This window comes from Phocoena phocoena, chromosome 8, assembly GCF_963924675.1.
Source record: "Phocoena phocoena chromosome 8, mPhoPho1.1, whole genome shotgun sequence".
NCBI classification, from domain to species: Eukaryota; Metazoa; Chordata; class Mammalia; order Artiodactyla; family Phocoenidae; genus Phocoena; species Phocoena phocoena.
Window position 1 is genome coordinate 74,909,249 of NC_089226.1, and position 13,641 is coordinate 74,922,889.

At 40.4% G+C, this 13,641-nt stretch overlaps 1 protein-coding gene across 3 annotated transcripts in view; it reads left to right on the forward strand.

Annotated features, from left to right (window-relative positions):
• Window positions 1–13,641, forward strand: part of NELL1 (neural EGFL like 1) — an 876,133-nt gene that overhangs the window by 528,554 nt on the left and 333,938 nt on the right. For all 3 annotated transcript variants that reach the window (XM_065883022.1, XM_065883023.1, XM_065883024.1), the window contains one exon: window positions 7,578–7,700. In XM_065883022.1, coding sequence (XP_065739094.1) covers window positions 7,578–7,700 — 123 coding nt within the window. The remainder of the gene's footprint in view (window positions 1–7,577; window positions 7,701–13,641) is intronic.

Below are 13,641 nucleotides of genomic sequence, written 5' to 3' on the forward strand. Positions count from 1 at the left end.
GGTGTGTCTTGGGGTGTCTGTGAACTTAGTATGATTTTAGGCAGCCTCTCTGCTAATGGGTGGGGTTGTGTTCCATCTTGCTAGTTGTTTGGCATGGGGTGTCCAGCACTGGAACTTGCTGGTCGTTGAGTGGAGCTGGGTCTTAGCCTTGAGACGGAGATCTCTGGGAGAGCTGTCGCCACTCGATATTATGTGGGGCCGGGAGGTCTCTGGTGGTCCAATGTCCTGAACTCAGCTCTCCGAACTCTAGGCCGGACACTAGACCAGAGCACTAAGACCCTGTTAGCCATGCAGCCAGTTGTGTAGGGAGTTTCTTGCCTTTGGGGAAGTCTGAGGTCTTCTGCCAGCGTTCAGTAGGTGTTCTGTAGTAGTTGTTCCACATGTAGACATATCTTTGATGTATTTGTGGGGAAGACGGTGATCTCCATGTCTTATTTCTCAGCCATCTTGAAGGTCGCCCATTGGGTTTACTTTTGATTACAACAGTTATTGTTATTCTTGTCTTGGTATCATATTTGTTATATTATTTCAGGAATATCCTGATGGTTATAAACTTGTCCTCAGGGGGGAACCAAGCAACAGGGAGCTGTGCTGACATTCGCTGCTGTCACTGGAACTACTGTTGCTGCAGCTTCACTCCTAGGCCTCCACTCGCCAGATCCAGGCAGCCTTCCAGGAGCTGCGACTCCTGGTTACTGATCCCAGGGCTGCCCACCGGGTCTCACAGAGGTGTCTGGTATTAACCTGTCTACCAATGCTCTCGGTTCCAGACTCTCCTCTGTGCTGAGCAGACATCATCATCTGAGCAACAGCGGTGCTCCCTCAGCTGGTCTCTCCCTGTGGAAGCTCCCAATTGGTTTTTGACAAAAGTACAAAAGCAATTCAATGGAGGAAAAGTAGCCTTTTCAACAAATGACATGCATAGGCAAAAACCTAACCTTCTTACCATATAAAAAAGTTAAGTCAAAATGGGTCATGAACTTATCTAAGAGTTAAAACTACACAAGTATTAGGAAAAATATGAGAAAATCTTTAAGACCTAGGGTTAGAGAAAGAGTTCTTATATGTGACATTAAATGCACTATCCATAAAATGAAAAATAGGTAAATTGAATTTCATCAAAAGTAATATATTTTGCATTGTGAAAGGCTGCTAAGAGGATGAAGATACAAGCTGAAGACTGTGAGGAAATATTTGCAAATCACATATCCAACAAAGGCCTTATATCTAGAGTATATGAAGAATTCTCAAAACTCAACAGTTAAAAAAAACATCCCATTGTAAAATGAGCAAAAGACATTTCACCAAAGAAAAATAGATGGCAAATGAGCATGTGGAAAGACATTCAGCATCATTAGCTACTAGCAAAATGCAAATTAAGAGCTCAATGCAGTATCATAACACACACACGAAAGACTAAAATTTAACAAGTGAAAATACCAAATGCTGACAGTGATGTAGAGAAACTTGATCACTCGTGCATTGCTAGTGGGAATGTAAAATGGTGCAACCATTCTGGAAAATCGTTTGACAGTTTCTTACAAACCAAAACGAGCACTTATCGGATGCCCCTATAATCACACTTTTGGACATTTAACCCAGGGTAATGAAAATATATGTTCACACAAAAACCTGTGCACAGATGTTCATAGCAACTTTGTTCAGAGTAGTAAAATACAGGAAATAATCCACATGCCCTTCAATGTGTGAATGGTTGAATAAACTGTGATATATTTTTACAATGGAATACTACATAGCAGGAAAGAGGGATGAACTATTGAAACTACAACAGTCTGGTTGTGATTCAGGGACATTGAGCTTATTGAAAAACAGTCAATCTCAAAGGTTACTTACTGTGTAATTCCACTTGTGTAACAGTCTCTAAATGACAACTATAGAAGTGGAAAACAGATTAGTAGCTGACAGGGGACAGGGATTGGGGGTGATGGGGGGAGTGTGGACTAGGTGCAAACACAAAGTCATAACATGAATGTGGTGGTGGTTACACAGATTTATACATAAGTTAATATTACTTAGAACTACAGCCATATGTACATACACACAACATGAACGCAGTTTGAAAACATGGTGTGAACTGAATTAGGTCAGTAGACTACTTAAGAGTGACACACAACTGTCAGTTTTCTGGTTTGGATATGGCACTACCGCTATATAGGATCGCACTGTGGAGAGAAACTGGGTGAAGGAGTTAAGGGACATTTTGTACTACTTCTCCAGCTTCCTGTAAATCTGTAATTATTTTTTTAAAGGTAAAAGAAATTACCTACATTGTGGCCAACATTATAGATACTCCTTTGAATCACATAATAAAGTGGGAGTTTAGAAAAAGTGCAGGAGAAGAAATGAGGAGATGGGAGTTCGAGTTACAGACGTACACCTTACTATCTATGTACTTATAGGAAAAGCCTCTTGCGTGCTCCAAACTGCAATTTCGTCTATAAATATGACTAATAAAACCTGCTTGGCTTGTCCCAGTGAGGTTACTGTAACAATTTTTGTAAAATTCAAACTAGATTATTTGGAACAAAGCGAAACTGTAGCCAGCCAGACCCCAGATGTGGACATTTGCAGGCACAGCTGGAGTGACCGTTTCAGTAGCTTGTCTGGATCCTGATTAGTTCTCTAAGGACAACAGTGTGTTAATTGATAATGGCTGTTGATTACAATGTTACAGAGGTGGATTAGAGCCCTTGTGAGGAAGGAGAAACGAACCGTGTGATAATGACAGTGCTTAATGAGTACCAGTAAATATTAGCCAGTGTAACAGTAATTATCTTTAGTGGAGAGCTTGTTGCCAAAATTGTTATTTCTTTGTCCTGAGAGGTTCAATACTCCAAATTTACCATAATCAAACCCTGGTTATGTATCAGCGATCCTAAACATAAATCCTTCACCTTCCCAATCTATAGTCTTGTTTCCCGGGGACCATAATTGAATCTAAGCAAATATTTCTTTGAATCTTCAAAGAGGTATTCTAATTTGTGTCTTCAAAGGCCTATCTGTTCACAGCCTTTCTGCCTGAACTACCAGCCTGTAAAGGAAAAAGAAAGTTTTCTTAACCAGTTTTAACCACCATCCAACAATTGAGTCTGCTCACAAATAATTGTAGTAGTAGTGGGAAGAGTAGTAGTAATAAAAACAAAGATAATAAAATAGCTTACACTTATGGAGCACTTACTAGTTGCAATTAGCTGTAATAAGTATTGTATCTATATTAGCTAATTGAGTCCTCATAAAAACCCCAGGAGATAGGTTGTATTATTATTATTATTTTTACCATTTTAACCATTAAAAAAATTTTATTGGCGTATAGTTGCTTTACAATGTTGTGTTAGTTTCTACTGTACAACAAAGTGAATCAGCTATATGTATACGTATATCCCCTCTTCTCTGGATTTCCTTCCCATTTAGGTCAGCACAGAGCACTGAGTACAGAGTTCCCTGTGCTATACTGTAGGTTCTCATTAGTTATCTATTTTATACATAGTATCAATAGTGTATATATGTCAATTCCAATCTCCCAATTCATCCCCCCTCATAGGTTGTATTATTATCCACATTTAACATGTGGAAACTAAGAAGACACAGATTGTCTGTGTCACTCAAGTGCACATAGCTGGTGAGTGGCACGTCCAGGATCATCTAACCCGGGCTGTGTGGTTCTAGAGTCTCTGGCCTCTGTGTCCTTCTACCTCTCACAAGAGCTTTTCTCACACCTGAAGCATCTCTAGCAGCTGGAAGGGGATTTGAGATTTTTAGAAGGAGACCATTTCTTCTATGGCCATCTCTGTCAAACATAGTTTTGAGGGTACTGGTTACTTTTAAAACTCGGTTGTGACTAAAGATAATAAGATGTGAAAGTTTTGGAACCTTTGTCATTTGGGGATAGGCTGGATCTTCAGTGGGTATTTGGGACCAGTATAGAAAAAGACAGCCTTTATTCTTGGCATTAGGGGGGGTCACCTCTGTGTGACTTGGTTTAGCTTCAGCCACGTCCAGGTTACTTCCAAGTACTCAGTGATGTGATCTTTCTGTGTCTGGAGTTACAATCCAAACTCCTCCACTTCTTAGTTTCGTGATGTTAAGTTACTTAATAATTTAATATTTAAATTTAGTAATGTGTTTTTGTCCCATTTCCTTCATTGTAAAATGAGCAAACATATTTCACGTGACTTGGGAGAATTAAATGACATCATATATGTACAATATTTATCTCAATGCTTGGCACTCGAGGCTGAATACTACTATGTGAAGTCGAGAAAGTAAAGTCAGGGTTGTAGAAAATGGGCTACAATTCCTTTCCTCAAAGTTAACTACTTAATAAGGCATTCATGATAAAATTCGCAAACCTCATCACCATATATTGTGATTTGATTGCCTCCAAAGGGATAAAATTTTAAATTTATTAAAAGTTCCAAGAGGGTTAAAGTTCATGTGTTAACAGAGAGCAGGAGTGGACGCCTGCACGGCGAAAAGTGTTCATATGAAGTGGTCTTTGAAGCCAGGCAGGGGCACAGATATTCAACTATACTGGGAGAGTATTTTGAGTCAGGGAAACATCATGACAAACTAGAGAGGTAGGAGTCAGCTCATGCACTTGCAAGACAGTGATGGGGCCACCTCATTAGAGAAAGGGCTTTGCATCAAGAATATTGGGAGATAATACAAGGTAGGATAGATTTGTTAATTAGCCTGATGGGGGAATCCTTTCAGAATGTATATGTATATCAAATTATCACTTTGTACATTTTAAGTATCTTTCAATTTTGTCAGTTATAACTTTATAAAGCTGGTGGCAGGGGCGGTGAGGTGGGGGACACCACATGGGCAACGATGGACCGGACTTCTGGAATGTTGCATAGAACCACACCTTTCTCCATACTGTTCCTGTTGCCTGGAGTGCCCTTCGTGGGCATTTCTGGCTGAGAAAACCATGACCATTTTTAAAAGACTAGTTCAGATACTATGTCTTTCAAGAAGACTTTTCTCCCTATTAGAAGTCATTTCTTCCCTCCAATGAACTTTTATTCCAGTTAATCTTTATTTCTCTTATCAAGTATGAGCACACCTGCCAGTTTGCCTAGGTCATTCTGAGTTACGCCTGTCATTCCAGTGTAATTATTGGCAGAGCCCCCTTTCACTCTAAAATATGTTCTGTTTATATGATAAAATATGAGGTCGCCTACTTATAACTCTTATCACTTCTCCCATGTGTTCCGGTTGGTTACATATTGCTGTCTGGTGGCCTCTATTAAAATGTTCATATAAGCAGAGACCATATCTACTCATTTGTATTCCCAATACAGACTCTAATAATTACTACTTAAATGGATTTAAATAAGGAGATTGAAAACTCTTGGGGTCTAAACCTATATTCTTAGACTTCTTTGTGTCCCTAATGTCATCTGGTATTGCACCTGTACATATTAGGTGCTTGCTAGGTCTGTAAATGTGATTGGACATTCATAGGGTTATACTATTTCTGGACTATCCTGGAGATGATGATCTGAGCACAGACTAGAAGTGTGTCTTCATGAATCTTCTCCCTTCACACTGCTTGCTAACCTGTTCGCATTTCTGTCTTAGAGTTTGCGTTGGTTTTAAGGCCTAAAGAAACATTTTCTTTGAAAAACCCAAGGTGTTAAATTAAGAGCCATGTGCATTTGTTTACTTGACATTATTGCATGTGGGTGACTGAAACAGCTCTACTTTGTAGAATTTAACCCTTCTCATTACTGGTCCCTGTTAGGAAATTTAAAATAAAAATTAATGAAGGGGGGGCTTCCCTGGTGGCACAGTGGTTGGGAGTCCGCCTGCCGATGCAGGGGACACAGGTTCGTGCCCCGGTCCAGGAAGATCCCACATGCCGCGGAGCGGCTGGGCCCGTGAGCCATGGCCGCTGAGCCTGCGCGTCCGGAGCCTGTGCTCCGCAATGGGAGAGGCCACAACAGTGCGAGGCTCGCATACCACACACACAAAAAAAAATTAATGAAGGGACTTCCCTGGTGGCTCAGTGATTAAGAATCTGCCTGCCAATGCAGGGGACATGGGTTCGAGCCCTGGTCCGGGAAGATCCCACATGCTGCAGAGCAGCTAAGCCCGTGTGCCACAACTACTGAGCCTTCCCTCTAGAGCCCGCAAGCCACAACTACTGAAGCCTGCGTGCCTAGAGCCTGTGCTCCGCAACAAGAGAAGCCACCACAATGAGAAGCCCGTGCACCACAATGAAGAGTAGCCCCCGCTCGCCACAACTAGAGAAAACCCATGCGCAGCAACGAAGACCCAATGCAGCCAAAATTAAAATAAATAAATAAATTTATTTTAAAAAATTAATGAAGATAGATGACATTTCAGTTTATTGGTACATTGATCTAACAGTTTGCTTAACAAACTATATTGAATTTTTAGTTTTGTTCAATTAGTGTTGATTTCTTTGAGATTTATAGCTGGAATTTCAACTCTTGTTTTATAACCTGTTCTGACTTAAATAACCCTACTTGATTTTTCTTAAGATTTCTAAGAAGTTATACTAGCAGATGTTAAAGGGAATAAAGGGCATAAACTTTCTCACATTATTTATTTACAGAGGAGTCATTTAGTTGAGTATTAAAACGTCCTGATGATGAGGGGAGAGTCTAGTTATCTGTGAAATCTTGATTTCTCACTTGGAATCTTTCAGTCCATTTCATAGTGTTAGATGTATTTCCCCCTATGTCTTGTGGATTAAGGATGCCATGGCTATTTGAATACATATAACCATATTACTACACGTTAGGCATCAGCCCAGTGGTTAAATTCTGAACCTTGTGAAAATACTTCTGGGTTAATGCGCCTCTGCCAGGCTGTATTAGCTGGACCTTCTTCTTTAGTTTTACCCTCTTTGTTCTGTTGGAGAAGAACACTGATAGGGTGTGACAGGTGGTTTACCTCACGAGCTGGACCCAGGCAATCGGAGCCTCCATACCCAATTCCCAACCTTGGGGCTGTTGACATATCAGACTGGTTAATTCTTCGTTGTCGTGGGCTGTCCTGTGCATTGTAAGAGGCTTAGCGGCATCCCTGCCCTCTACCACTAGATTCCAGTAGCATCTCTTTTCTCAAAGCATGACACCCAAAAACATCCTCAGACACTGTCAAATGTTTCCTAGGAGGAGGAGACGCAGCATTGCATACACCATGCCCCTGCCCCTATTGAGAACCACTACCTTGGAACCTCTGCAGAAACCTTTGCAGACATGGAAGAAGCAGTGGCCTTAGAGAAGCACTTAGCAATCATTGTAACCTTAGAGAAGCACTTAGCAATCATTGTCACTTGCATAAGTCGCTTGACTTCTCTGACACTCAGTCTGTTTACCTGCCAAGTGAGGATAATAACATCCATCTTTTAGAGTTGTTGAGATTTCAACCACATCAGGCATGGACACTGCCAGGCATAGAGTAAGGTCCCAATGCACGGTAGCCACTGTCGTTCTTACTTGGTGAGTTCCAGCTAACTTTTCCAACACCAGTGATTCCAACTTATGAAAAAGTGTCTCTCTTTCTCACCCTTAAAACAGAGCATGACGAATGTGGCAGCGGGCAGCACAACTGTGATGAGAATGCCATCTGCACCAACACCGTCCAGGGATACAGCTGCACCTGCAAACCGGGCTACGTGGGCAACGGGACCATCTGTAGAGGTAGGCTGGCCGTGTAGGGGCAAGCCCTGAGCTGCAGCCCTGCCCGAGCTCTTGGTGCTCCTGTGGCAGATCCATTGAGCAATTCTGGTGGCTGAGCATGGCCAGCATTCCTGTCCCTGGACTGTCAATTGGCAAGGGCACTGTTCATCAGAGCAGAAGGTGCTCTGAGTCTCCCTTTTGGGTTGAAGGAAGAAGGTATGAGTATGGTTCAGGGGCATGTTTCCGTATCTAGATGGCTCTCTTCAGCTTTGCCTGTTGGCTTGTGTTTGTGATGGATGCACTGGTTGCTGAGAGCCCTGCTCAGAGGGCATATGGGCACTGCTCAGGGCCACATTCCAGGTATGTGTTCAGTGTAGGAAGCTTAAAGTTTCAGCCGCTCTCTGTGTTTGGAGCAGTTCAGAGGCCAGTGCCCTGGCTTCTGTCTGCATTTAGAATAAAATTCCCATTCCTCCTTCTGGCTAACGAGAACATTCAGAATCTGGTCCCTGGCTCCTCACAGCTGCATCTCTGTGTTCTCCCCCATCCTCCCTCGGTACCAGTGCGCTATTCCTCGCTCTTCCTCACACAGGCCAACCACATTCCTGTCTCAGGGCTTTGCACTTGTGCTCCCCTGAGCCTCCATGCTCATTTCCTTCAGGTCTCTGCTCAGGTCTGCCCCCATCATTAGAGACTTTCTTTGACCACTGTTTCTGAAATAGACCCCTAGTACTTTTCGGCCCCATACCCTCCTTTATTTTTTCTTTACTAACACAGCCTATCGTAACATTATGCATTTATGTGTTTGTTTCTGTATTGTCTGCCTCCCCATGGGGATGTAAGCTATGTGAGAGTGACCACAGGGTTGCATCTCCCTACTCTGTCCCCAGCAACTAGAATGGTAGCTGGCACACTGTAGACAATCATTAACTAACTGAATCAACCAAAGAGGAAAGAGACACAGTCACATTGAAAAAGAGGCAAAGTGTACAAAAAACTCAGGAAATAACCCTTTGAGTTAGGTATTATTATTATCCCCATTTTAGAGTTCACAAAGCTGAGACACAGAAAGGTTAAGTAACTTACCCAAGGGCACACAGTGCATTATCAGTATTCTTCTGAAGAGATGGCATGCTGATGGTGAAAAGTAATGAACAATGACTTCTAAGAGGGGAATCTCAGAAGATTGATTTTATTCTGTGTTGGGGAAGTTGGGGTAGACAGCCTCATGCATGACTGAGAGTTAAATTGGTGAGACTTTTTAATGGCAACTTGACAAAATCAATCTACTTTTAAAGTAAATCTGAAGGGTCATAGAGGGATTCTCTTGAGTCCATAGATTTTACCTCTTGAAATGTGTTCTAAGCATATGCTCCTGAGGGGCAAAAAATGGACATACAGGGATGTTTTTGCCTCATTATTTGTATTTACCAAAAACCAGAAACAGCCCAAGTATCTGTCAGTAATGGAATGATTTAATTTATTTGGAGTATAATTTAATGGACTACAATGCAGTGGTTTGAACTTCTGAGTGTATCTACAGACACATGCACACTCATATACACACCCACATTGAAAGGCATATTTTTGAGAATAAAAGAAAGAAAAATAAATAAAACCAAGTTGCAAGACAATACATATGGTATACATATAGTATAATCACCTGGCTAGTTTATTATTATTTCTAAGCATCTTTATTGGAGTATAATTGCTTTACATTGTTGTGTTAGTTTCTGCTGTATAATAAAGTGAATGAGCTATACGTATACATACCTCCCCATATCCCCTCCCTCTTGCATCTCCCTCCCATCCTCCCTATCCCACCCCTCTAGGTGGTCACAAAGCACCGAGCTGATCTCCCTGTGCTATGCGGCTGCTTCCCACTAGCTATTTTATATTTGATAGTGTATATATGTCAGTGCTACTCTCTCACTTCCTCCCAGCTTACCCTTCCCCCTTCCCATGTCCTTAAGTCCATGCTCTATGACTGCGTCTTTATTCCTGCCCTGCCACTAGGTTCATCAGTACCACTTTTTTTTTTTTTAGATTCCATATATATGTGTTAGCATATGGTATTTGTTTTTCTCTTTCTGACTTACTTCACTCTGTATGACAGACTCTCGGTTCATCCACCTCACTACAAATAACTCAGTTTCATTTATTTTTATGGCTGAGTAATATTCCATTGCATATATGTGCCACATCTTCTTTATCCATTCATCTGTCGATGGACACTTAGGTTGTTTCCATGTCCTGGCTATTGTAAATAGTGCTGCAGTGAACACTGTGGTACATGACTCTTTTTGAATTATGGTTTTCTCAGGGTGTATGCCCAGTAGTGGGATTGCTGTATCATAGGGTAGTTCTATTTTTAGTTTTTTAAGGAACCTCCATACTGTTCTCCATAGTGGTTGTATCAATTTACATTCCCACCAACAGTACAAGAGGGTTCCCTTTTCTCCACACCCTCTCCAGCATTTATTGTTTGTAGAGTTTTTTGATGACGGCCATTCTGACCTGTGTGAGGTGATACCTCATTGTTGTTTTGACTTGCATCTCTCTACATATATTTATGTAAATACAGGGAGATGGGAACCATGCACATTGTTCCCCTTATTACCATTGGGTGTGTGTGTGTGAACAGGAACATCCACTTATTGCTATAAATTCAATATTGTTTGCATCTCCTACAGTGGGGATTTATATATGTAATATTTGTGTGTTTTTTGAAAAGTTCCATGAGACAAATAAACTAGTGCTCAACTTTTAAAAGAAGACTTGAAGATATTTCCAAAGCAAAACAAAAAAATACAAACATTAATATAGTTCCACGGGTTATCAAGCCACTGCTGATACCTGCATGGTAATGCTGTAAATCTGAAGAACAACACAGGGAATTGATTTTAATGCATTATTTTTCAAAATGACATTATCTCATACAATGATATTGATTGCACCAGGTCAGTGAGTTTTGTTTGTCACACCCTCTCTTGCCACTGTGATAGGTGATGGCTTCACCTTTGTGGAATTTGAAAGTCCCAACTGTGAAAAATACGAGTTCAAATAATGTTCCTGGTGTCCATGGACTCTGAAAATACATCTTCCCTTGAAAGTTATGAATTAGGGAAAATAATTTTCTTAAAGTAGTTCTCATGGTCCATTGTGTTAACCTTAATAAGATCAGGAGAATCCTCCGTTTGTTCAGTGTTATGGGGGGAAGCATTGCAGTAGAGGTGAAGATTGGACAAAGGAATTGGAGAATTGGGGTTTAGACCTGATTTCCTTACTGGTGAGCTGTCACTTCTGTATTTTTACATAGTACAATTGGGTTAAGGTTACCTTCGGTGTTTATCCAGCAGTGTTATTGCAAAGAATTATTAAAGGAATATATATATATTGTTGTGTTTTAAGCTATCAAATGCTCTAAAAGTGGAAGATAGTATGATTGGTGGAACAATGATGAAGGGCAGGGGGGAGGCAGTACATGAATTGGCTTCAGCCTCAGCCTTGTGACCCAAGTACCCAAATATGTGTCTGTTTCAAGGCATACATTTTATAGTTGAGTTTTCCGCTAGTAACTGGATCATTTATAGAGGGAGTTGGACAAGGAGTATCCGACAGCTTGAACTAATTCAGAAGGTCTGAGAGAAGAGATGGCTTGTATTGTGCTGGAGCCACAGTCTCGGGCACGCATGACCCAATCCTCACCAGACTTGCCAGATAGACACTCCTCTTTATAAAGGAAAAAGCTATTACTTGGGTACAGAAACGGAGAAACTTAAAGCAATCATTTCACTACCATTCCTTCCTGAGGGCTGGAAAAGATACATGATAAAGACTCTCCTCATTGCCCAGAAAGGCTCCCCGATTTTGGATGCACTAATATTATTGTTAATAAAAGTATATTGGTAGCAATGTTTACAGGAGTACTGGAGTGTCAATACTGCAGTGTTGAGAAGAACTAAAATAACGTCAAACTTATTTGTAAACTCACTCTCATGCAAATACTTACCAACAAGCGCTGGTACTGAATTTAGATCTCAATGTATCTGTTATAATCCTTAAGGGCGGGAGCAGAAAGGACACTACTGATTTAATTCTAAGAGAAGGATGTCTCTAGGCCCAGAGACTATTATTATGCTTATACTTCCAATAATGCTTCCTTTGAAAAATGTGGCTGAAACTTGAAAATGAAACTGATTGTCTAGTCTAAGCTTTCAAGAGACATAATGTTCATCAGCTTGGTAAAGAAAGGCAGACAGACACAGAAGCTGTATTGCAGTCTTGAAACCAGCAATAGTGCATTAAGAAGACAGTCACAAGAAGGGAGCTTGTGTGGTGCTAGGCGCAGTATATTGGTTGTGTTATTTTGATTTAACAAGGCAGACCTTGATGTAGTCTTTTCATGTTCTTTTCCTACGAGTGCATTTTTCCTAGGCAAAAAAAGAGTCTCTTGGATGCACTTTAAGCTCTTTCCATCACTTACCAAAGTCACTGCTTACCTTTTAAAGTTTGCAGCCCAGTAGACGTAACTGCATCCTTAGGGGCTTAAGGGAAGCACGTTAAACCAGCTTGTATCTCAGAGGGAGTGGAAATCTGGCACTTAGACAACTGCTGATTCTTTAGAGTGCATTTTGAGGTTGCACTTTGGTGAGTCACGTAGATGTTTGTTATCTGTAACGGTCACATCCAAAATGATGCAGGAGATTAGCAGAGCCATATATATATCAGTCAATTTTATTTTAAAACAGGCTACTGAACATTGACTTTCTGGTGAAAAATCAAGATAAGACCGGCTTTCTTTCCTAACTAACAATTCTCAGTGGACCAGGAGACTTTCTTTAGGCAACGTTATTGAAAGACGTCACAGTCGATCTCTAGGCTCTCTGCCGGATTATGATCTGTTTGCGGAAGCAATTATTTGCAAGATATTTAAAGTGCTTAACAACTGCTACTTTTATAGAATGGCGCCAGCTATACCTAACATACCCATCTCAGTTCAGAATATATGCAAAGGGTATTTACCTTTTTTAGAACTGAAAAACGAAAGTACCTGGTTGGATGTCATTTTTTTTTTTTTTTTTCTTTTTGGGCAAAGCTGATGAGATCTTTATGATGAAAATAATCTTACAGTATATTTCTGTTAGATTCCCATGAAACGCAGGTTGGTTTTTTTTATTTTTTATGGAGTGTTTAAATTCCTTGAGCAATTCAAAACTGAATTCTGCTGTCACGTGTAAAATGGTATCCACTTGAAGAGCTAATGACATCAGATGCATTCTACAGCAGACTTTTCATTTTTAAGCACAATGAGAAAGAAGATTATATTCTGGGGGGCAAAATGGTAGGTGAGGTTAAGAAGGTCACTTGATAAATCAGTAGCCTGTACTGACGCTTCAAGTTACACTCCCTAATTGAGGTTATTCTTACAATCAGTTTTCAAACAATAGTGAACACATTCCTACCGTATAACATTGATATAAGGGCTCAATTGTATCTTTCCTTTCTATACATCCTGAAAGGATGTACAAGAGGAAATCACTGAGACATCTTGAAAAATAAATCTATTTGTCAAATACCATGTTATTTCAACAGCAGCAAACTAGTCAGTTAACAGTTAAAACCCTAAGAAAATATTAACTTGTTTGAAAACAAGTCTATATTGTAATAACCCCAAATATCAACCTTAACATCCGATTCTAACTTTCAAATGCTGGGTACCTTTTCCAAGAGGAAATTACATCTGCTTTTACATGAATCCCCGGTTTAAATACTTGCAGAAAGACACACATATTATCTACTCAGCAAATGTCTGAAATCAAACAAAATAATCCAGCACTGGACATTAATATCTTACAAATAGCATAAGATCCCAAAAGTACAAGAAAAACCTTGGCATTATAGAAAAAGAAATTAGGTGGACAAATTCTAAGTACAACAAAACATCTAAAGAGGGGACCATCTA